General features: G+C 39.5%; 4 protein-coding genes across 5 annotated transcripts; 2 read left to right on the top strand and 2 right to left on the bottom strand.

Moving 5' to 3' along the window:
- The first annotated feature begins 2277 nt into the window (after positions 1-2277).
- Positions 2278-5073, top strand: LOC149098495 (histamine H2 receptor-like). The gene has a single exon (XM_089276634.1). The coding sequence runs from the start codon at positions 2371-2373 to the stop codon at positions 3295-3297; it is 927 nt and encodes a 308-aa protein (XP_089132760.1). The 5' UTR covers positions 2278-2370; the 3' UTR covers positions 3298-5073.
- A 583-nt stretch (positions 5074-5656) lies between these two features.
- Positions 5657-7654, bottom strand: LOC149098494 (uncharacterized). The gene has a single exon (XM_089277569.1). The coding sequence runs from the start codon at positions 7510-7512 to the stop codon at positions 6517-6519; it is 996 nt and encodes a 331-aa protein (XP_089133695.1). The 5' UTR covers positions 7513-7654; the 3' UTR covers positions 5657-6516.
- Positions 7655-8516: 862 nt separating this feature from the next.
- On the bottom strand, positions 8517-23640 carry LOC110041308 (uncharacterized). 2 transcript variants are annotated; one of them, XM_089277568.1, is made up of 2 exons: positions 23488-23640; positions 8517-19376 (listed from the first exon to the last, which is right to left on the bottom strand). In XM_089277568.1, the coding sequence occupies exon 2, from the start codon at positions 19360-19362 to the stop codon at positions 9709-9711; it is 9654 nt and encodes a 3217-aa protein (XP_089133694.1). In that variant the 5' UTR covers positions 19363-19376; positions 23488-23640; the 3' UTR covers positions 8517-9708. The 2 variants fall into 2 exon arrangements, with proteins under 2 accessions (XP_089133694.1, XP_089133693.1); XM_089277567.1 differs by lacking the exon at positions 23488-23640 and adding an exon at positions 20384-20613.
- On the top strand, positions 20674-21816 carry LOC149098493 (uncharacterized). The gene has a single exon (XM_089278054.1). The coding sequence runs from the start codon at positions 20754-20756 to the stop codon at positions 21702-21704; it is 951 nt and encodes a 316-aa protein (XP_089134180.1). The 5' UTR covers positions 20674-20753; the 3' UTR covers positions 21705-21816.
- Positions 23641-24672: the final 1032 nt, after the last annotated feature.

The following is a 24672-nucleotide window of genomic DNA, read 5'->3' as shown; positions in this document are numbered from 1 at the left end:
GCCAGTAGGGAACTATGCCTATTCTCTTGATAGTATCGTCTTAATGCTAATGTACCATCTTGCAGTATTTAAATTTCTGCTACCTGTATGTCACCTCAGTCTGAAGATGATATAGAAATATATCAAAATATTACAAGTACATCAACGATTCCTTGCATTTGTTGCCTGTATTATAGACGCAATTCATTTACTCGGTAACACATTTATTCTCTAAAAGTTTTCTTCATATAACTATGAGAGTGAAGGGACTTAACCAAGGTTTTATACAAGGAGGATCTGCCCCCGGGTCCAAATCCCATCTCTTTTGTATACTGTTCTTTTTTTTTTTCAGAAAAGTTACCTGTTCATACATGTGGCTTCTAGCTTGAAACCCCTTTCACATATCTACAGCAGATCCTCTGCATTTCTTTTCATGGATGAATTTGCAATTAGTGTTTGAAATCCCTGCCTTTTTACCATACCTCGCGCCTGATTAAAAGTGCACCTTTAGTCAACTATAACAGAATAAAAAAGGTATTGCAGATTGTAATGTAGACAATAAAAATAACAATTATTTCTTTCTCAGAATTGGAAATCGCAGTATTTTATTCCTATCTTGGCAATTGTTTGTGTTAATTTCACTAGCAATATGCAGAAATTTCAAAAGGATTGTTGACAGGTACAATTTATATTTATTTCAAGTTTGTTTCATTCCAAAAGCAAAAGCAAAATAGAACTCTGCATACAGCACCAGTCACCATGCCTGTTTGACATGGCTTGTGTTTGACATGATTGGACAGTAATCTCTCGCAAAAAGAAGTTCCTCGCTGCTAAAAGCGTTCTCACTTTCTAACTTTGTCTTGTATCAATTTTTTGACCTCACCGGCCGCGCTGTTGTGACCGATACATGACCCCAGTTATATTTACCTCTCTGATTTCATCTACGTGTGAGCAAAAGCCCCTAGGCAAAGTACTAAATATTTACAAAAGCGACACATATGAATCCAAAATAGCCGATCTAAACTTCAGAGGTCTTCCAGAAACTCGTAGCCAGGCTCTTCCTGATATCGAACCAAAATGTTCGACTTTCCAGTCCCTCCTAAAACCTGCCAAATATGGGCTGAAGACTCTTTGTTAAAAACAGTACTTAACAGGGGAGTAAGGAGAAAAATGTTTAATCCAGGTCTAATGAATAAATTAATTGGAATGGAGTGAGTGAGTGAGTGAGTGAGAGCCATCGGACTGCCTGTTAAAGCTTATGGATGACGTCATCCATGAACTTAAAAGCAAATATGGACGGAGGAAAAAGTTTCCTGATCGCAGGTTACTAACAGATGAGCATTAAAAAAGCCCTGAAGAGACCTCCTTCTGTTGAAAACGCTTTTTTGTTTCGCTCTTCGGTCCCAAGTCGCATTTCCTTCCGGCTTTTAATTATGCGACCAGCGATCATTAAATACACACCTTAATTAATGTGAGAAAGTTAACAACCAGTAAAAACAACATATAATGACGTATTGAGGGAGTAATGTGTGTAATATCGTGAATAATATCATGGGTGGCAAATTACTCCTTAATTTTGGCGCATTAATTTGTGTTTTCACATGGGAAATTACAACATTGCCATGACGTTTGGCGCGAAACTTGTCGTTCAATGAACAAGTAAAAAACTAACGATTGTAAGCGTACAAGCGTGAAATTATTTCCTAATTTTCCTCGTCACCACTTGATTACTCATGAAAATTTTCGTATTCAAGTAAACAACTTTTAATACCAAGAATAGTTGAAAATTTAACCGTATCAGGCGTTTTAGATCGACCTAAAAGTACACTTGTTTTGTGACCTACTGTGTTGTCATCGCGAAAAAATTTTTGATTGTTTGCAATTATTTACATTGAATACTGATTGTGAGATCCCAAGAAAACTGCTGTTAAAATCAATAGCTCTCTTGTGCTGAAGCTTGACGTAACACCTGCCGGACAGGAAGCTCTAAAGAAACCGTGGGTAGAATTCATTCGAGTTCGAAGATGTTTTCTTTTCCAGCGGTTTGTCAAAATTGTTTATATTAGGACCCCTGTTCTGTTTAGATGAAACATTTTTTCGATTCGAAAATAATATGTTGTTATTCTCATCTATTAGTGGTATTTGGAATCGAAATGGTATTCCATGAAACTATACACTGAAATGAATTACAATAGCATATCAATTAAGCTATAATATACTCAGAGCTAGCGGCTGGAATTAACATATTATTTTCAATTGGTTTTTCCATTGTTTTGTTTTGTTTTTCCTGCCGCTTTAATCACAACGATGAAGCAGTGTGTTCCTTCTGAATGAGGCGGCTTAACGCTGCAGGCAAACAGGAAAAGAGGATGAAGGAAGCAAACTTCTAAGATGGCAGTTGAGGAGAGGTGCTTCTTTTTAGACTCTCACAACGACCCTGGAAGACTTATTTTCATTGAGAACTTAGCTACAATCGTCATCAATATCATATGTTCGGTAATAGCTACAGCGGGCAATGGAATAATCTTGGTCACTTTTTTGAAAATAAATCACTTGCGATCCCCCTCTCATCTGCTCCTGGTATGTTTAACATTTGCTGATTTCCTCACCGGTTTTATCGTTCAACCATTTTACGCAGCTTACAAGATTACCCATCAATTGGAGCAAACCTCTTTATCTTGCCACTTCAGGATCATCGTGGAAACTGTTTCGTGGTTCTCTGCGGCAGTTTCATGTTCAATGTTCGTGGCAATTACCCAGGAGAGATACTTTGCTTTGCATTTTCATCTTCGCTATCACGAGGTGATCACCAAAACACGGATTTTGGCATTTATTGTGTTTCATCTGGTGTTGTTTGGGAGTTTCACCGTTTCTAGATTTGCAATGGAAGACAGCAAGCCCTTTTTGGTTGCGACCGTCGTCAGCTTGTTCTCGGCAATTCTAGCGCTATTGATTTCCGATTGGAAAATATATTCATTGGCCCGGCGTCATCATCGCCAGATACAAGGACAGAATGTTATCCAAGCACAACAAAATACTCCAGATCTGATAAGTCTAAGGAAGTCTGCATTAAGAATGGCTGTTGTTGCTTCATTGTTCATGATAGCATATTTACCTTTTACTTGTGTATTAGTAGCATATTTATGGCACAGCTTCACAGTAAATATCGAAGTTGCATATGACATTACAAAGACTATTGCATTCATGCCGGCCTCTTGGAATCCTTTTCTATACTGCTGGAAAATGGCTGACGTTAGGGAAGCAGTAAAGAAGATTTTTAAGAGGCAAACAATTATCACAGTAGTAGAAATGTCATAGGTATCGTCAACAATCCTTTACGAATAGCCTCATGCCATAAAACAAATCTAAAAGAAAAATGTTTATTCCAATTTGGGAGGGATTTTCAATTATCCTTATTGAGCTAGTATGTGTGTAATTTCGCAGCTCAGAACGAGACCCTAGGAGATCGTTCTTGTGGAAGAGCCTTCCTCTGTCAGTAAGGCAAGTTATAGAAACATTGGCACTTCGAGTTAGCGTTTAATCAAGACTTATTTATTCTCTATAACGCTTTTTGTTGAGATTTTAAGCTTAATATTTAAATTCATGATAGAATTTTTAGGTCTTAATTCTTAAGATAAGTCGGTAGTTTTACTCTCAAATCGTGACTTTTAAGAATCTATTAAGAATCTAGTAATGCACTTTTGATTATTTTCGTAGAAAAAAAAGCGCAATATAAGTAATGAATATTATTACTACCATATAAGTGGACCCGAATATTTTAGTCTAGTATCGTGGCACCATTTGTCGCATTAGTGTTCTAGTAACGAGAGATAACAACCAAGATTTTCACTTTGAGTAACCTCTCTAGACGAAAAGCCATTGATCAAAAGTTTGAGGAGCTCAAAAACAGCGAAATAAGATAAAACAAATTTACTGCCAAGAATTTGAAGATTGTTTTGACCGGCGACTAAGACGTTTCAAGCTAAATGATTGAATAATTTAACAGCACATTATCATAAGAATATATCATGTAGCTTAGACTAATCGTAATCTTTGTTGATCGTTATATTATATGCTCATCAGCTGTGTGTGATCAGGACGGCGGGTGGCTCTATTTGATAGCCAGGTATCTGTGCCGAAAACCTCTTTGACAGCACGGAAGGCAACATATATTTGTACCAAAAGCCATAAGCCAAAAAAAGAAAAAAAAAAGTATGTATATAACCATGCACTTGAAATTCACAAGAAATGTTTTAGTCCCGAAGTTGGGGTGGCTCCGGCGCGTAAATAGGACCACCATACTGGCTGGTTTCGGAAAACATCTTTTAAATAGTTATCGTAAATTATTGAGGGAAAAAAAAGCGTGGTAGTTCCGATCCAAACAAATTCAGTTTCATTTCAAAAACAAAACTCTGAATATTAATTCTCAAAGCTAGAAAGAGAGAGAGAGAGAGAGTAAATGTAGATTAATTTAAAATGCGGGAAAATAATCCAGAAATTTCCTTTCCAGAATTAAGGGAACGAGAGCCGAAAATTATTTTGACCTCTGCAGGATTGGAACCCAGGATTTCCTGCATGGATGTATGGCGACCTATGGCGTCACAGCTAAGTCGTTAGCGAAACGATAGTCGAGGTCGTGGATTTCAATCCCGACGAGGCCGAGAAAAATTTTCCCAGGGCCTGATATCGTCACCCATTTCCTTTTAGCGCCAACGTTCAGAAGAACATTTGCGCGTTTTTTTTCAGCGTCTACCTTTAAACTTCTTAAAGGGCCCTAGTCAGCCACACTTCTGTTTTTGTTTACATTCGAGAGTTTGGCTATCATATTTTATTCTGATCATGTCGAAACGAAGGAAATCACTGGAAACTACTAAAGACAATCAAACATAATTTCAGGAACACAACTTACAGGAAAGCAATAAGATTTTGATTCACCATGCAATGTCAATAATTTCGATGGCATCGAAAATCAGCGTAGACTGACATTTTGTTTATTTTTCTTAGTGTAAATGACATGTATACTGAGTGATTTAGTTATACCTGTTTTGTTATTTCAAAAACCTGGAACTTTTATAAAGGATTACAACAAACATGGATACAGTCGAACTATTCCTTAATGACCCCCGGGGTGGCCGTTATGGGATGTTGCAACATTGTTATTTTTCAAATAACGTTTATTACAGCATATAAGTACGTAACGCAATCAAAATATATCAATAAACGAAAACAGACACTCACGATCCGTCAAAGTGTAGCTGTTCATAAAGTGCTGGAAACTGTTGCCACCCTCCTTAAGTCGCCATAATTCGCCCTAAGGTCGCAAGTTATTTCTGCCAATTTTGCTGAAGTCGCCTAAAGTCGCCTTAAATCGTCCAGAGTCGCCTTAAGATAGGGCAACTTAAGGTCCCAGAGTAGTCCTTTAATGGATGTAATAACTTGTCAGCTTCCTTCAAGGCTAGAAAATAGTTAGAACTCGCGGTTGGAATTGACCATTTTCATATTCTCGGTATTGGACTGGAACTAGTTTGCAAGTGAGGCTAATGCGGGGAGTCTTTTCAAATGCAAATAGCATCAATCTCTCTTTAAATATATTTCCCCGCATGAGCCTCCATTGCAAGCTAGTTTCAGTCCAAGACCGAGAATACGAAAATGACTATTAACATATTATCTTCACTGATTTTCAGTTGTTTTTTTTTACTGTTGCTTTGATCACGGCGATAACCCAGTGCGTTCCTTGCAGGTAAGGCAGTTTAACTCTGCAGGCAGGAGAAGAGGAAGAGAAAAAGAAACTTCACAAATGGCATTTGAGGAAAGCTGTTTCTTTTAAGATTCTCGAGCACAAACATTACGACCCTGGTAGACTTATTTTCTCTGAGAATCATCAGTATGACACATGTATGTTCCCAGTATAGCTACAACGTGCAATGGAATAATCCTGGTCACTTTTTGGAAGTGCTTGCTGGAGTGTTTTTAACAGCTTGCATTGTTGCCTTTGTCGGTTCATCAATGGCTGGACATTTATGTGATATTTCAGAATATCGGTAGCATCACTTGATAATCAGAGGTTGCATTCAACCGACAGAGTATAGCTGTTTAGCCCTAAGGTCGCCATGTTTTTTCTGCCAATTTTGCTTAAGTCGCCTGAAGTCGCCAAAAACTTGTCAGCTTCCTTCAAGGCTACTGTATGCTTTTAATTGATCATAAGACAAAAGCGCCTCTGACGTACATGTATTGCGTGAAAAGCAAACGGTATCAAATAATAGCTAAGAGAAAACTGCACTCTGAATATCGTAACTTTAAAAGACGCATTAATTACACATACAATTACACAACTTTTTATCAGAAAGTTGCACACGGAATTTCCAGCGAAATGAAGTTGTTTAGTGTCCAAATAAAACGATATTACCTAATTCAGCATTTTAATCCTATGTACACAGTTTCGAAGCAATATCTTTGGTAGACCAGAAATAACTTGATCCACTGAGCGAAATACTGTCTCTGTTCACAATCAGTTTTAAGCACAGTAAAAGAAATATTTTACAATTCTATGACTTCAGTAAAGGGCGTGGAATCCCGCCTCATAACATTGCTCACAGCCTGCCTTAGCTCGTGCATTTTCCAGAAATAAAGAAAAGGATTCCACCAAGATGGCATTAAAGCTATTGTGCGGGTGATATCATAGGCGGCCTCAACATTACTTGTGAAACCAAAAGTCAGATATGCGAATAGGACACATGTAAATGGCAAGTACGAAACCATATACAAAACAGAAACGTATGCCATATTTATGATTGATTTTTTGAACCGTTGCACATCTAAACTTCGGCCGTCAGGTCTAACCAAGCTCTGAGCTTGAATCTGGCAAAAATGTCGGCGAACCTGTTTGTAAATTTTCCAGTAACAGATAAACAGCGTGAAAAGAGACGAAAGCAACCCGAAGATGTTTATATACAAGAATGGTTTGACACCATTCACGGCGAATCTTGAAAGACTCAGGATCGCTGTCGAAATGACAAGGTATGCAATGAAGATTAGAATCTTCCGTGTGGTAACAACTTCATGATATCTGAGGTGATAGTGGAGAGCTAAATAGCGCTCCCCGGTGATGGTTGCAAACAACACGCACGACATGGCAGCCGAAAACCACGCTACCGTCTCTAAAATAATCCTCAGCACGCACGATGTTGCTCTATGTCCGGCGAGGTGGGCGATCTTGTACGCCCCGTAAAATGGCTGAACAATCAAACCAGTTGTGAAATCGGCAAAGGCCAAACACCAGAGAAGCAAATGAGATTGTGATCGCAAATGGTCCGATTTATAGAAAGTGAAGATGATAATGGCGTTCCCCGAAGTAGCGATGAGCGAACAGATCATATTGACCACTGTGGTAACCATGGACTCGATGTAAAGAACTCCTCCAGGTTCAAAGTCGTTTTGCGGGTCAAGATAAAAACATTTTGGATTTGAGATTATGGACCCTACGCTGTCATTCCTGGTAATGTTTTGGTAAACAGACAACTCGTCGTCGTTCATTCTAGCTGAGAAATGTTTTGAAGCAATATATAACTTGACGACTTCCTTAGAGCATGGACAATAAAACCATCTGCTGTATCAGTAGAGAAGTATAAACTGTAGTTATAAATTCGCTCAGTTGCGTTCCTCTCTGAGGTATCCAATTACAAATCGCATTGTTCCCCGCTGTTGTTGATTAGCATTATTGGAGCAGCTGTCGTCAACTGTAATAAATATTGACTTTTAGTGATAATTATTCCCCTCTCCGGTACAACGAATGGCACAGATAGAGTACGGTATTTACTGTGGCCTAAAATGTCGACGTTTATCCGCTCACTACATCGAGGTAAATAAGGGTCAAATATCGGTCTTATTTTCATTTCCATTTTTTCATTTCTAGTTCCATGCAGCGTCAGCTTGTAATTCCCAGTACCTTGCGTTAATAGTACGTCGCTTTGTTTGTCAGTGAGGAACAGATTGTCAAAAAATGCCCCGGAAACTCTTTCAGGCGGAGTACGAAATGATTTATCTAACAATTCCGACCAAAAGTGACGGAAATTTTTGTTTAGGAAATCATTTTATGTCGCTTTCATTTTTCAATACCGGTCAGATGAACCAATACAATGGCGAGCTTTAATTAATTTTCCTTTCATACAAGCCTGGCGAAATTTAAAAAAGAAAAAGTGAATATTGAATTTGGGCCAAGCGATCGGACGCCATGGTGGGTATCATTTGCCAGTTCTGTAATGAAGAGACGACTCGATCATCTTTTGAGATTGCTTTTACGAATTAACTTAGACTCAGGGGATGTTTTGAAAGAGATGTCAATAAAGAAAGGGACGATCTCTGCAAAGCTTAAATATAACATTTACAAAGGATTAATATAGATTCTATGCAACAACGTTTAGTCGTAATTTCGGCATTTTGAACTGGTGATTAAAAAGAATGAAAATAGTCGTTCACATGTAAAGGACAAAAATGATGTCGCTCGTTTCCTCATTTTATTTTATGTAAACGAGACAGAATGGCAGTAAATTCAAGATTCCCTTTATTGCAATAACTACATGTACTTAAAATTCAAAATCGTTAATCAAATAAGTGATGAAAAATCCCGCTTCTAATTTATAAACAATCGCTATGTGACAGTTTTTAAGGACGTTCGCGCAAATTGTTTCTGCGCGTCCTCACTGCGCACGCAAATTCACACGCCATGTCCTGCATCGAAGCGCGCAAAGTAATTAAATGAACAATGATAGGGCAGATGGCCATTGCTATAGCTTTGCCTAGATTTTACGATCTCGGACGTTCGGTGACCCCTATTTTTCTTTTGATGGATCATTTTCTCGTTTAGCGAAAAAATGAAGAAAATCTATCGATTAGAAGTTTGAATTTTTTGCGAAATGCACCATCGAATTCCATTCTTTTAAAGTCGTCGTTTATCTGTGCTGTGGTTTCAAATGCCTCTTGAAGGGTTAACTTTTGTGAAAACGTTGGCAATATTTGGAATTATTTACGCAACAGACCCACTTCTACAAAATATGACGAAGATCGTTTGCCTCCGTTGACTCACCTTCGATATTTTTCAACTATAAACACCTGTAGACCATGCTGAATTACGTGCCCAAATTTTTCAAAATCAGGGTAGTTTTCCACACGCTTTATCTCTGAACCAAAGTCGAGGACCCCCAATTTGTTTGCATTTCTGACACGAGTAACTCATTATCTGACTGCAGCAAAAATTTAAAAAAAATCTATCGCCCGAACGTCCTTAAAACTTGTCGTACATGCAAATATAACGACGGAGTCGTGACTTGCTTTTGAATATAGAGGTCGGATTGCAGGTAGCACCACGTATTTTGTAAACAGTATTGTACTGTGAAAAATCCGTTGTAAATAACAAATGTTGCTTAGCACCGACAAGACAAAACAGGTTACGCTTCCAAGGAATATCCTTATATTAAAACCGTCAAATTCCAAGAAAAAAAAAAAAAAAAAAAAGAAACATGAAATAGGGTGGTAAGCTATAATCAAGGTAATTATCGATGTCGCGTTAATCGGCTGGTAACAGTGACCATTCCCTACCTGGGTCATACCTCCACATTTCAATCATCATTTGTAATTGTAAGCTCGCTTCTATCACACATTATGCTCTATATTCTGAAATATTGTCTGGAGACAAACTCGGTTATCGCATTTTAGGTAATCGCTTTGGGTAATTTACCCCCTGGTTTTTATTGACTTCCTCGTTTTCCTTCTCTCTTTGATTTCCAGCGCGTATTCGTCAGACATCTTGTACGTTTTCTCTGTCTCCAGTAATGTCTTCATCTTCTCTATTTCCAGCTGCAGTGATCGATTTCGAAAAGCTTCTCGTCTAAGCTTCTCCTTGAGTTGATCCACTGAGCCTCCCCTTCGTTGCAGACCATAGATCAAAGCTTGCAGAGCTACAAGCGCTGTAATTAAATATGACTGAAGGGCCAAGGAAGCTGCTAATGCTCCAATGTTGAGAGCGGTAAAAGTAATTGCTTTCCATGGAACTTGTGTCTTCTTCCGCACAGGCTGTGGTTTTTCTTTTTCCAACTCCCGCTTCTTCTGTTCTTCAAGTTGATCTTCGGCGTAACCGGCTAGTTCCTGCACTGCACCACATAGATCGTCTGTCATTTCATCGTCGTCTTCTTCATCAGCGTTTATCTCTTTCAATGTGCGTATCATATTGTTGTAAAACTTTGCTCTCGCTAGAGCCTTTTCCTCGGCTATGCTCCGCACGGCGACTTCAAGCTCTGTAACTTCCCTTCCTTTGGGAGCCTGTTTGGAGATTATGTTTTGCATTCCTTCCATCTCTTGGAGCTGCCAAATTAGCTTGGCCAGTGTATTTCGCTTTTCCTTCCTTTCTTGTTTTTCCTTCTCAATTTCTTTCACCAGCATATCAATTGCCGACTTCTGCGACTTGACAACTTCAAACTGTCTATCTAAGAGCTCCGTCATCTCATCCATTTCCTCATTTTGTTCTACAAAGTTTTGCCTCTCATCCCTTAACATTTGAGCTACTTTCCTTTTAGTGCTCCATGCGTTAGCAGCGAAGGTCGTTATAATGCAAACTGTCAGATAGGGTACCAAGAAGTGATAGCCGAAAAACTGACACAGCACCACCGAAAACGCAATACAAATAGGAATAGCGGAGAAGGAAATGTTGATAGCTTTGATTCTATACTCCCTCTTCTCTTCGGAAATAATGGCCAACTTCTCGAGCTCTGCAATCTTGGCTTGTCTGTCATTCATGTCTTTTTCCCGCTGCCTCTTCATGTGATCAATTTCTTCTTTCAACAGTTTGTATTCTTCAAATCCCCTTTTGATTTTTTCGGCCTCAGAAAGCTTCGTTTTTTCGATCTCTAACTTCATTTTGGCTTCAAAATCTTCTGCTTCTAATTCCCTTTGTTTATTAGACATCGCTTCCTTGCTCGCAATAATCTCTTCAACTTCCACCCGTTTAACTTCTTTATCGGCCAACTCCTCTTCCAGCTGCCTTTTCAACTCTTCAATAAGGCTTGCATCTCCCTCCTGACGAATCTTCATTTCTTCGATTTTGCCAAGAAGCACTTTCTCTTGCTCTTCCTTATCAGTCAACTTCTTCTTCAAACTTGCATCTTGGCCAGAGATACCAAGTCCCGTTTTCTTGAACCGATAGGCGAAAAGCAGAAGGACAACTGGAGTTAGGACAGACGCAAGCATAGTACCCGACCTTTTTGATCCAAAACCAAGCGCCAGTAAAGGTACAACGACAACAAGAATCAAAAAGCCAAATAACAACTTTTTCTTGCTTAACTGCGAACGACTTTGCTTATCTTCCAGGTTCTTCTGAAGGAGAACGCTCGCGTCATAACACGTTGGTACGTCATCGCCTATGTAGTCAGATTCTGTGCTGGTTCCCTTGCTTTCATTGAGCGCGGATTGGTTTGTCGTTCCAACCAAATCTGGTAGAGGCAATGTGTTTTCACAAACGATTTCTTGAGACTTTTTGAGTGTTCCTTCGTTCTCTATGCTATCACCGGCTAGAGACTCGTTTTCGGTGCCTGATGCGTTCTCCTTTAGTTCCACCATTTCCTTCCCATATCGGTTTTCAATAGAAGTCAGCAATATTTTGAGGCGTTTCAATTTCTTTTCCTTCTCGTCGATTTGCAAAGAAACAACGCCTCGCAGGCTACTTCGTCTCTTCAAATAAGTCTTTTCGTTTTCGTTCGGTAGTTTGGCGCGTTTGTCGTCCTCTTTCAAGCTCTTTGCCATCTGCTGATGACCAGTAATTTCTTCTTCAAGGGAATCTATTTGCTGCTGAAGGTCACGTACCATCTCAAACGCTGAATTAATGTCCTTCTTGCTTTTCCGCGCTTTCTCGGCATTCTTCGCCGCGTCTTCTCTTTCCTTCTCCGCCTTCAGTCCTTGGTAGACAGACTTCATAATCTGAATAGATACTTGTAACTCTCTTTGCTTTTCGTCTTTCTTGGAGAGCTTCGATTTGTATTCATTATTAAGATCTTGAATCAGCTTTTCTTTTTGCATTAATAATGTACTCAGTCTTTGGATTTCGCTCTCATCCCTGAAAACTGTGGTTTGTTTAGGTGACTTGGCCTTTTCTGTCAACTCTATAATGATCTTCCCTTTTTCATTCAGAGCACTTCTCAAGTTATTAGCTTCGGTGTGAGCTTCCTCTACTAAAAACGTCTTCATCTCGACGTCTGTCAGAAGAAGCTGGTAAGAAGATTGAAGCTTTTTAAGCTGAGTTTCTGCCTTTTCCGCCCTGTGTTGCATCTTCTTAAGAGATAGCTGTTGGCCTTGACTTTCTCCTCTCCCACTTAACTGTTGACGAAGGCTATTCAGTTCAGTTAACTTGTAATTGATGATTTTCTTTACGTTGTCTACCTCCTCTCGTAAGTCGCTTAAAACCTCTTTCGAGTCCTTATCTGCTGACATTCTTCCACAACGATCTGGACTTGCGTCAGTACTATCATCCCCACTCGTCTTCTCTACTTTTCGTTTTTCCTCCTTCAAAAGAATATCTACTTTATCTACCTGTCTCCTGAGCTCGTTCACCTGATCAGAGGTATCTCGAGCAAAGCTCTCCTTTTCTTTGTAAAGTATTTCAATGGCTTTAAGTTCCTTATTAAGTTCTTCTATTTTCTCTTCTTGCACTTCACATAGGTCTCGCAATTTGATATTTTCTTCCTGTCTTGCCCGATTCTCTCTCATCTGTTCTTCGCATTGCTCTGTAGCAGCATGCAGACGCTTGAATCCCTCGCTAACTTTATTTTCCAGAGATTTAACGAGCTCATTTTGATCCTGATTTGCTCTCTGTTGCTCTGCCAGCAAAACTTCAAACGAGTGACTTCGATTTCTCTCGCTGTCCAGATCTTCTTGGAGCTTATCAAAATCTTTTCGGTAATTGTCTCTTTCGCTCTCAAAAACTCTCATCCTGTCCTCGGTGGCCTGAAGTTCTGCAAGTCTTTCTTCTTTTAATTTCTTCTCATCTTCATACATTCTACTTGTGTCCTCCAACAGTTTTTCTCTTTCAGCGAGTCGCCTTTTCCGTTCTTTTGACTTGAGTTTAACATTCCTTTTCACATTCCGTCCAGCTAATATTTTGTTTAGAAGGTCATCATACGGACTTAACACGGCTGGAAGATCATCGCTCTCTTGGGCCCAGGCGCGACGTCCTCCCAAGTTGTAATTCTCATCCTGATCACGTATTTCCTTTTCTTCGTCGGTAGAACTTTGGCTGTCTTCCATGTCTTTTGTGAGTTCTTCAGCCATTTGTGCAAGCCACAAATCCCTTTTTTCCACGGATCTTTGCAAATCTTGTCTTGCGGTGTCCTTCTCAAGGACGTTCAACTTTTCCGCTTCTAACATGGATTCAAGTTCTTCCGCCTTCCTTGCCTGGATTGCAAGCTTCTCTTCGACTTCATACTTCATTTCCTCGGCGAGTTTTCTTTCTACTTCCCTTCTGTTATACTCTTCCTCACGATTGGTTCGTAGCTGCTCGTGTAGATCGAAGCTGCTTTGCTTCTCTGATTCTAACTGACTCTTTATTTCATCCTTAGCTATGCGTTCAGTATAAAGCTGCCCCTCCAGCTCGGTCAGAACATTGTCACGTCGTACAATCTCATTTCTCTCCTCGCGAAGTAATTCATCGAGTTTTCGGCTTTGCTCTCTTTCTATCTTGATTGTTCTTTTGAGTTCTTCAAAAATCTCGTTGTCTTGAGCAACTTGTGCTTCTAGATCCCGGACTTTCTCCTGAAAAATCTGTCCAGTGATTTTCTCTTGATCGTGTTGTTCTGCAATCTCACGGTTCTTCACCACCTCCGCATCGATTCTACTTCGGAGTTCCTGAAATAGAAGTTCATCCCTCGCGGTGGTTTCTTCTAGTTCTTTAATTCTTTCTTCCATTTGCGCCTTTGAAAACTTCTCACTTTCCAGGTTGGCCAAAAGCTCCTCTACTCGTATCTTCTCAGCTGCTACCTCGTTGATCAATGCATTTATCTCTTCGTCTTTCTCTTTGTTCAGTCTCTCAGCTCGCTCCAGTTTCTCCAGGACCTCGAACTGTTTTTCTTCGCCTTTCAAGCAATTGTCTCTCAAACTATCCAACATTTCTTTGTCGGAGTTAATAATAGATTCGCTTTCTTTGAGTTTCATCTCTAATTCAACTATTCGGCTTTGCTCAGACTGCAGACGTTCGGACAGAATCTTATAACACTTTCGCTCTGTATCCAAATCGGATCTAAGTTCATCCATGAGTTGTTCCTTCTGTTTGACGTCATCAAATTGCTCTCTCAACTTGTTCTCCGTCTCCAGCACCACATTCTTGTCCCTGCAAAGCAATTCCTGGAGATTTCCCTTTGCCTCCTGCTCCTCAGAAAGCTTTGCTTTCATCTTGTCAAGTTCGCGTTCGAATTCTGATTTCATTAGCTGCTCAAAAGACAACTTCTCTTTCAGCTGCTTGGTTAACTGCATTTCTTCTTCCAGAACATCTCTCGTCTCGCATAATCTATTTTGTTCTTCATTTATTCTGTCACGCAAATGTTTCATCTCTTCCTCTTGCTCAACTCCCCGAACTTGTTCGTTAGTGAGGGCTTCACTGATTCGAAGCGTTCTATCTTCTGCCTCTTCGATGAGTTTGCGCAGTTCTTCGCTACGTTCTCCCTCCCTTTTCAACTTCTCCGTAATGTTCTCAATCATGGTATCTTTCATGGCAGCGTGATTGCGCTCCATCTCTAAGCGTTCAGTCAATTCAAACACGTGATTCTGTTCCTTTTCCAGATAAGACTTCAACTCGTCGAGGAGAGCACTTTGCTTCAGCATCTCATTTTCCAATTCCTTGATTCGTATTTCCTTCTGTGACTTTTCTGCAGCAGATATATCGACCGTCTTTCGTACCTCTTGGTCTGCTTGTATTCGAATTTCGTCCAGCTTAGTTTTGCTTTCCCGAAGATTATCTTCCATTTCTTTTATCACGCGCTCTTGTAAGTCAAAATTGCGTTCTTTTTCTTCCGCCAAGTCTGCTTCGAGCCTGTGAATTGTTCCTTCTGCTTCACGAATATCCACTTGTGATGCTGCTACTATCTTCTCCCTCTCCCTAAGTTCTTCCTCCAGTAGTTTTATCTTATCTTCAAGCCTTCCTTTTGTCATTTCCTCTTGTTGTAAATTGGTCACTAAATGATCAATCTTGACTTCGTTCTTTGCCACTGTCGCTCTCAAGTCATCTCTTTCGACTTCCCAAGGTCCTCGCTTTGCCCTGTCGTCTTCAAGGTTATTTCTAATCTCGTACAGAATTGACGAAAACTCGACGTTTTTCTTGACCACCTCATCTAACTTGTCTTGTAATTCTTCAATCCTTCGGGCTTCTTCCGAAAATATGGTCTCCAACAGTTCTTCGAAGTTTGACAACTGCTTGCTTAGTTCATGCTCAGGCATGCTTCGTACTATCTTCGTAGGACTTTCCGGTCTGCCATCAGCTGAATCGCCCACTTCTTCTTCCGGTCCAAGTTCGCCGCTTAATTCCTGGTACCTCTTCCTTATTTCGCCAAGTTCTTGTTTCATCTCCTCCACGAGATTGTCGTACTCTGTCGATTTGCCTAGCAAATCTGCAATTTTCTTGTCTTGTTTGCTATTTTTGTCCGTTTGAGTCTTCAGCTCAGCTCGGATATTCTTGCTTGTTTCCTCAACGGTGCTTACACTGGCTTTGAGTTCTCTGATAAAAGAACTGTGTGAGGCAAGCCGCTCGTTGATTCTTTTTACTGCAGCATCAGGGGAACCCATGCGGTGCGTTTCGTGTGAGCCAGGTGACATGCAGTGTAAATGACGATTTATCTTGTCCACTTTTCCCTTAATGTCGTTAACAGTTTTCTGGTATTCCTCGACTCTGCGCTTCAGGTCCTTGCTAACCTCCTTCTTTTCACTAGATTGTCCCTTCTGTGATGACAGCACCCCTTCAATAGTTTGAGCCCGTAGTTTCTCCTTATCCACTTGTACTTCTAAATCTCGAATGAGTTTCTGCCCATCTTCAACCTTCTTTGCCATCTCTTCGGAATGTTGTAGTTGCTGCATGGCCTTTTCTTTCATAGCATGTAGCTGTGCTGTAAGTTCTTCGTTTCTTTTAAGGTCTCTGTTGCTGGCTTCGTTTAACTTAGAGATAAGTTTGTCCCGATCTTGGACATGCCTTTGCTCAGCTCTTAATCTGCCACGAAGATCTTCCACGACATCTTCCAACCTGACAATCTCATCTTGGATGTACTTTCGTTTCCTGTCTTTGTATTGTTCCTTCTTAGAATAAAGTACCTTTCGGGCCTCATTTGCTTCCTCCGTTCGTCCCTGGTCTGATTCGTCCGCGTCCTTTATTTCAGCATTTAGGTTCACCATTTCTTCTAATTGTTGAATCATCTCCTCGTATACTATATTTCTCTCCTTTTCGCTTTCCAAGATTTCCAAAAGTTCCTGAACTTGAGCTTCTCGTTCTTCTAGTTCTTCGTCGGCGTCAAAATGTTCAAAATGTCCGGGTAATCCAGCTGTTCCCAGCCTTTGTTCAAGTTCTTGAACATATCTGGCCGCCTTCTCATCTGATTCACTTGGTTCTCCTTCAATCCCAAGAACTGACTCTTTGATCCTCATCACATTTCGCATTCTTTCAATTTCTCCTTTAAGATACTTAATAATCTCCGATTTTGTCTGACTGTCCATTTTGGACAAACCTAGCTGACCTTGAAGCTGCAATATCTCGTCCCTGAGCCTCTGTTCCTCAACGGCGTAGCTCTCAACTAGTTCTTCAATGCCAAGTTCCTTTTCGTTAACGTTCTGTTTTAGCTCTTCAATGATGTTAAGAAGCTGCTCGTTTTGCTTTTCTGCCTCCATTATGTTCTCAATAGAACTTGACTTGATCCCCTGGTTATACTGATTTAAAGCGTCGGCATCTGAAAGCTGCTCCTCGAGTTCATAAATAACTCGTTGGCTGTCCTCGTTCTTTTTGCGTTCTTCTTCTATTTGGGCTTTTAATTTAAGTATCTCACTATCTTGGTTACCACTTTTCTCCCTTTCCTTTTGCAATTCGCTCTCAGCAAGTTCAGCTACTTTTGTTATTTCTCTGTTTTCTGATTCAGTCAGGTAAATCTTCTTTTCCAACATTTCACATTTTATCGAATACTCATTTTGAACTGAGCGTTCCGAGTTGAGGTTTACCAGCGCTTGTTTAAGTCTTTCTTCCTTCTCCTGCAAGCCCCTGTCTTTTTCTTGAAGGATGCCTGACAATAAGTCATTATTCTCCTTGATCCACTCTAGTTCTTTCTCCACATTCTCCAGTTTCTCCTTGGTGTTTTTTAACTCAGCTTTGATATATCTTATCTCTACCTCTTTTTCCTGTAGGGTGTGCTCATTCTGAACCATTCTGTTTTGTAGCTCCATGATACTCTGTTCATTGTCTTCGTTTCTTTGTCTTTCAGCCCTAAGTTTGACTTTTAGTTCTTCATAATCATAAAGTTGAGAACGCAGTTCCTCGATCGTTTCCACCTTTTCCTTGATGGTATCCAATAACGTGGTGATTTCCTTTTGAAGAAGTTCAATTCTTTTCAGGCCGAGTTCATTCTTGGATTCCTCGTCTTCTATTTTATTCTTGAGTCTTGAAACCTCCATTTCCATGTCAAAGTTGGCTCTCTTCTCGCCGCTGATAGTTTGCTGGAGCTCCCCGACTCTCTCTCGCAACTCCATGACCCTTTCTCTTTCTTCTGCGATGTCTTCATTCAGAGCTTTGTTTTGGGATTCGAGGTCAGCAGCCAACTTTTCATTTTCGTCCAGCAAATTCCGGATTGTGTCAATCAGCTGTCCTTGCTCCTCTTTCCCTTTTTCTTCAACCTCGATTTTTCGCAAGAGCTTTTCTATCTCACTGGTGTTTTCATTGTTGCGATCTCTTTCCCCTTTGATTTCGCTTTCTAAGTTTTCTATATACCCTTGATTTTCCTCTAGCTTGTTCTTCAGCGTCTGCACGAGGCGGTTAACCCGCTTAAATTCGTTTGCGTTATCCTCTCCCGCATCTTCGTCGTCTTTTGCATCGTCAAGAACCTGCAATTCCTTTTGTATTTCAAACAGCAGCGCTTCTGCATCATTTTTCCCTTGTTCTCCAACCAAGAGTCGCTCTCTTAGGGATTCCACGTCCTCTTCTAGGAGTTTATTACGCTCCTGGAGCATCTCAATCTTCCTTTGATTAAGTTCTTCTCGCGATTCCAGGTCTTGCAGTCTTCCCTTGATTCGATCAGATTCCATCTCCATTTCAAACTTATCACTGTTCTCTTCATTCAGCTCCTGACGGAGATCTTTCAGCTTCTCTCTTAGATCTTCAGCTATTTCATCGTGGAAAGTTCGATTTTGAAGAATTGTCTGTTCCGCTTCTGAAAGTTTACTCTTCATTAGGGTTATGGCATCATCCAGTTCCTTGTTATGTTCACGGAGAGCCACAATTCCAGTTTCCTTCCTCTCTATTTCATCGACCTGAGCCTTGTTACGATCTTTTTCGTCATTTAACTGCTGACGGAGGTCTTTGATCTGCTCTCTTAGATCATCAGTAACGTCATCATGCAACGTCTGAGTTTCAAGAATCGTCTGTTCTGTTTCCAATATTTTCCCCCTCAGAATTGAAATCTCGTCATCTAATGTTTTATTGTGTTCTTTGAGAGTTCCGATCTCAGCTTCCATCCTTTCTATTTCTCTTCTCATGTCTTGTTCGTTAGAATTCGTATCTCTCTTCAGCAAAACCAATTTACGACTGTATTCTCTTGCAACTTCTGAAGCTTTCCTCCAGGCATTTAACGACTGAGTAACGTCCTCAACATTACCTTTGGAATAGAGGCTCAACTTCCTCTTCTTTCCCTCTCTAAACTTGCGGCGAACAGCATCAAGCCAATCGTCAACTTCTTGCTTCAAGTCCAGGAACTCTTTACGACCTTCGCCGGTTGAAAGCGATGCAGTTTCTATGCCTTGAGCTAGCTCCGTAAACCGAGGAGCCTTTTCCTCCTCTAATCTTACTTCATCTAAGATGTAGTCCAGTTTCACAACCTTCTCAGTGACATCCAGGCATCTGAAGTTAATCAATTCGCAATATTCCTCAAATTCAGCCTTTATCTTCTCGCCTTCATTAAACGATCCTTTGAGTTCGCTGAGTTTCGATGATATTCCCTGCAGATGTCTAGCTTCATTGTGATATTTTTCTGCGACCTCCTCTAAGTGCACTCTCTTTTTCTTAATCTTATCTGTTATGGAAGCTACTTGTTCGAGAAGTTTCTTTGGGAGGGTTTCAGCCTTTGCTGGATTTTCAAGGTTATCGGCGTTTCCGTCTTCGTCAGCCATGGTGGCTTAACACTCTGAAATATACATAAGCGGGAAAAAAAAAAGTGAATCTGTGATGGATCTACAATATCACGACAGCAACAATTTGACGATATCAAGAAATCTGAATGCTTAATTAGGCAAATAAACGGAGGGAGTACAAGAAAGCAAAAATGCAATTTTAACAAACCAGGGGAACAAACGAAAATATCACAAATGAGACAAACGCTGCTGGGTATAAAGAGGTAATGCTGGCGAAGAACAAAAATGGGAATTTTAAGAGGTAATCATGTGTAGTCAGGAGTTAGGAAGGCATTTATGTAAATATCGCTGAATGATTCCATTTAGCTACTGGGGAAAAGCCAAATAAAAATATCTAACCAAAACTTTGACTAAACAAACGCATTTTAAACGAATTTAAATAGGAAGTGAAGCTTGTTAAAAGAACGCAGATTTGGGTTTAGCAACAGAATCAGTCTCAAATCACAACATGTCTTGAAGTAGTATTTTCAATTTGGCTAAACTTCCCAACAAACATTAATCATTTTTTAAAATTCTGTTTTAACTTGAATTGTCTCCAAGCCGCAAGCCTGTCATTAGAAAGCTAACTTAAACAAAACACCTGTATTTCGAACTGGTACCAGCCTTACAGCACATCGATCATAATATTGTTTGGTAGGCTATAGAATGACATTATAGCGAAATAATACGCGTTAAGGCGAGAGGCGCTCTCAAAAAGTATATGCTATTCTACTCTTAGTACAAGGAATATATTGACATTTTTTATATCTCTTATTCCACGTTCATGTTCGGAGCAATGACTGTCCTATTTACTAGTATTACGCCTCAATGATTTGACTATTAAAAAGTATTTGGAAGAAATAGTTCGGAAATTCATTCTTGTTTGATAGGTTGAACAGAAGCAGCATTCTCTTGTTGAAACATCTAAAATCACTACCACAAATAAGTCTTCAAATTAAATCTACAACACGTGTATGAGCTAGCTGTAATTCTTACAAACATAATTATGACGCTTTCTTACGATGAAGCTGATGCATATGATTGTCGCATTTAACGTCTTTGTGACGGATTGCCAAACCTATCAACCCCAACAGATTTGACAGTCGAACTTCACAAACTGCTCTGGAGTGAAAAATGCCGATAAGTGGTGCAGGAATCGTTGTTGGACTCTGTTGAAAGCAGCTCAACAAATACTCCGCTAATCCACAGTTAGAAAACAATCTTTCTACTGGAAAATAGCGCACGCAGCCTACGGTTATTAATAATTTATGTCGAAAACAAAGCGTTGTCATTTTTGGGGAGGTGGTTGCATCTAACATTCCGCAAAGCATATAACCCTGCACTTAGTCCATTGCATCAAGTAGCTTCACATAACGACAGTTTGTTTCATAATGGCTAGAAAAGCTGCTAAGAAAGATCAAAATGCCGTGCCAGGTGGATTCAACTACGGAATATTAGTGGAGTTTTTCATTTTTCTTGCTCTGCAAGGCTTTGACATTTATTGCAACTACGGCGTCTATTTTGAATCATCAAAGTCGTTGGATATTTATGACGACTATAGTGCGTCTCTTCTCGTCTCAAACGGCACACAACCCAGAGGAGGCATAAACCTAACAGTTAGTCCGCTGGGTTTCTGTTCTAGTTCCGCTTTTAAGCCGAAGAAAACCATAGAACTGTTTGAACAATATGAACAAACCTTAGAGATTTACTTTGCCTTTACAATTATAGCGACAATCATTTTCTGTCTCCACTTTTTGCTATGGGTGATAACTATTGCATTTTCACTAATGGAAGCCGACTTTTTGCAAGAGAACTGGGCGTTATTAGTTAAGGGCAAGATTGCGTTCACACTGGCGGCAAACTTCGTGCAGGATATTCCTTGTTCCACCATTGGCATTGAGCTTTATCTTCTGAGAAGAGGAACAAATGGACTTATATGTTGGCAATGCTCAATGGACCCAAAGTGCACGTCGGTAGATTACCTTGAAACACTTTTAGCTCCGAGTTCCCAAGCCTTGATTTTGCTTATCGTAGCAATATGCTTAACAACACTGTGGAAAGCAATCTCGTCGTTTTTCAGATGGAGTCGAGTAGATCAGTGCGATGTCTTCATAATTCGTGCGACGACATCTTTGTTTGCAGGGTTCCTATACGCTTGTATCATCATGACTCCAGCTATGACAATTCTGAAGTATCGGTATTTCACCCTTCCGGGTGTGACAGCAGGATTTATCTCTGATTTAGTAGATAAGTTGTTTATTATAGGAGCACTGTTCTGGTCCGTAGGGATTTTGACTGTATGTTGCTGTCCATTACTTCGCTTAATAAGACTAGCTCAATAGTAGTTTTTCTTCTAAGAAACGTTTTCAAAGAAGCTACTACTTTTCGTTATTATCATTGCCTATAATTTTGCTTCAAGCTATCGTAGATTAATAAATTGATTTTTTTATTTGGTATCTAGAGGTTTTCTTAAGTTGTAATAAACGGGACGAGAAGTGATTGGCATTTGTTTTGAGCATTTAATAGCCAGTTGGCAGTCTCAGTGAAGGAAACCAGTCATCCGAAATTCGCCTTTCCAAGTCCAAGACTACTTTTTCCCTTACTAAGTTGTTAAATGTTACTGCGTGTCACCTTCGGCATCACAATACATGCGTTAAAGCATTTTGATTTACCTTTTGTTGAAGCTTATTAAAATGCACATACATAAAAAATAAATATAAAATCAGAAACGTTTGTTTTGAGCCAAGTCGCGTTCCTTTGATTTATTTGACCGGTTTTTCTTTTTTTTTAACTTTTTTTTGCCACTGAATTTATGCAACGGTAACGTTTCCAATAACTCGTTTCTTTTCGTGATTTTTAACGTCAAATTAATTTGTTTCTCGTTGGAGCTAATGAACATCGAGTATGAGATGAAGAATACAGCTGGAAACGACAAAACCACAATTTATGGTTCTTTTTCAAGCCACCTGCTGTCACCCTGTTTGAAGTGTCTTGTTCTTTCGGATTTATTGGGGACGGTTATGTTTAAATCCAAGGAACGCAAATTAAAAGCCTTGACAGAAAAATGGCTAAGTATTGGAGATGTTTTTCGGTTGATATTTATCTTTACAACTGTACATACGGCAGCAAACAAATGTCAAAAACAGAATGCAAGTCTACCACAAACATTCTTTTAACTGCATAAATTATAAATTATTAACCGCCCCCGAAGGAAAACAATGAAAGTTGACAACGTTTGGTTTCAACGAATATTGTGTGCTCGATATTATGAAACTTTTAATATATTCTTTGCGTGCCAAAATTCTTGCCATGTTTGTCCAAGAGTAATTAAAGATTTGTAACATTCTTTTACCGAATATCCAGGTGCTCACAAAGGTATTAAATGAGTTTTTTCGTCGGCAAGTCGACAATTTAGAGAACGTTTTTGCTTTTGTGAATTAACTTCGTAGTTTCTGGTATTACCTGATTCACATTTATTAAGACAAAATATTCCTCATAGCAGTTGTTGACCATCACATGTATAAGTTATTCTGCTTTATTCTGCTTCGAATTTTTATACTTATATGTAACTATCGGAAGGCATAAGGCAAAGGTGACTTTAGAATTAATTCTACTCAACCCTCGTTTTGGAGGTAAACTATACATGAACGTTGATTTCTTGTTAGTTGCTTTCAGCTTTACTTCATGGCCAGAAATCAAACTTTCTCTGTATCCCAAATTGTCGTCGTAGAGTTGTTTTCAAACCCTATTTGATTTAAGTCTGCATTTTGCCAGCGGTATATTTTGTGTTAAAGTTTTATCACGATAATTAGGCGAAAGTTGATTTGAGGTATCATTGACAAAGCTCACATTATACGACGGAAAAAGTTGTTTCTAGTGTTAAATGCAAGTGCGAAAATTTTACGAGCTTATGATTCCAAAATATGTTTCTTAGATATGAAGGTAATGACATGATAATACATCAAATGTGAGTGACTGTGTGAGTGAGTGAGTGAGAACTTTATTAAAGTGTCAAAAACCTTATAGCCTGGAAATAATACACCATACTAATTAGGGGACACTGCTAAAAAACTATACTAATACTAATATTAATACAATAAAAAAATTAATGGTGAACATACGTACCTTAACAACACTTTCTCGAAATCATTTCTTAGAGAAGGAACTCAGTGATAATCCAGAGGTACGCTTATTGTGCAGGGACGAGTACCTGTAGATTCAAACCAGTGTGTAGTTCGAATCATATACTAATTGAAATTATGAAATATACATTATATATAATTCATGCGGCACCAGCAACGGGATTTCTTCATAATTTAACATCTTCAATTCGTTTACCTGCTGTGGAATCTTATCTAAGCCCAAACCCACGATGCACTGAGCTGCAAATTAACTTTCCTTCCTCACAAATGTATGTCGCTAATATCGAGAAGAGCGTTTGTTACATGACAAACAGACTGTAGTTGTTTATATGTTCTATGTCTGTCTTTCTTTCATGAAGGTTTTTTTCACAAATAGACGTTTCGTCTGCTTCTAGAGAAGATCTTTTAACTTTGAAGGGCTCATTTAATGGAGCTGGAAAGTGGACAGAGTTGAACGGCCGGCCAAGTCACTTTAATATAAACTTATTGTTCATGTCTCAGAATTGAGTATATTGATATGGCTTTCAGTCTTAATCACCAATAATGTAACGACATCATCTCAATTACTGTTGGCTTAGTTTTTGCCAAAACTGAATTTTAGAACTGGATAAGCTCTTATTGCATCTGAGCCTGCGATACAGCTCATTCTTTTGTGGAAGACACACACGAACGAGGCAAACGTGTCAATTTAGTCTGCGCACGGACAGAATATCCATTTGTTGGTTGATAAAGCTCCTTTCTTTCCGTCACTTTTTTTCAGTCGTTTTACATCGATTTCTCCTTCATGGTAATGAAACGCTTCTTCAGCTACATGTACTTGCTCGGATTTTTCTGCATTTTCCGAATCGCTCATCTGCACGCACTATTCGCATGGTTTCTTAAAATTCGAAGGTATACGTTTATTCGTCCGGATGTGTCTTACATGTACTCTCTAACTGGCCAAAACCATAACGACAAATCAATGAGGAGAGCCGGGTCTTTTAACTAGACTTGGGTCACTTAAAAGATTTTTAGATATAATAAAGCACATGAAAAAGGTACTCGATTCTGATTGGCTAAGAGCAGTGCATTTTATGTGTTACACCAGGGCAAAACGTGTAACAGCATATGCATGCAGTACAAAATTTTGGTACACAAATTGCAACGATTTCCCAAGTTAGTACGAGGC

Source organism: Orbicella faveolata, unplaced genomic scaffold (genome assembly GCF_042242905.1).
Source record: "Orbicella faveolata isolate gen_17 unplaced genomic scaffold, um_ofav_v1 contig_46, whole genome shotgun sequence".
NCBI lineage: Eukaryota > Metazoa > Cnidaria > Anthozoa > Scleractinia > Merulinidae > Orbicella > Orbicella faveolata.
Note: the sequence above shows the minus strand (reverse complement) of the source record. Positions and strands in the feature narration are given on the sequence as shown.

Excerpts from the sequence above, each read along its gene's own strand:
- LOC149098495 (XM_089276634.1), top strand. The coding sequence starts at position 2,371 with ATGGCAGTTGAGGAGAGGTGCTTCTTTTTAGACTCTCACAACGACCCT.
- LOC149098494 (XM_089277569.1), bottom strand. The coding sequence starts at position 7,512 with ATGAACGACGACGAGTTGTCTGTTTACCAAAACATTACCAGGAATGAC.
- LOC110041308 (XM_089277568.1), bottom strand. The coding sequence starts at position 19,362 with ATGGCTGACGAAGACGGAAACGCCGATAACCTTGAAAATCCAGCAAAG.
- LOC149098493 (XM_089278054.1), top strand. The coding sequence starts at position 20,754 with ATGGCTAGAAAAGCTGCTAAGAAAGATCAAAATGCCGTGCCAGGTGGA.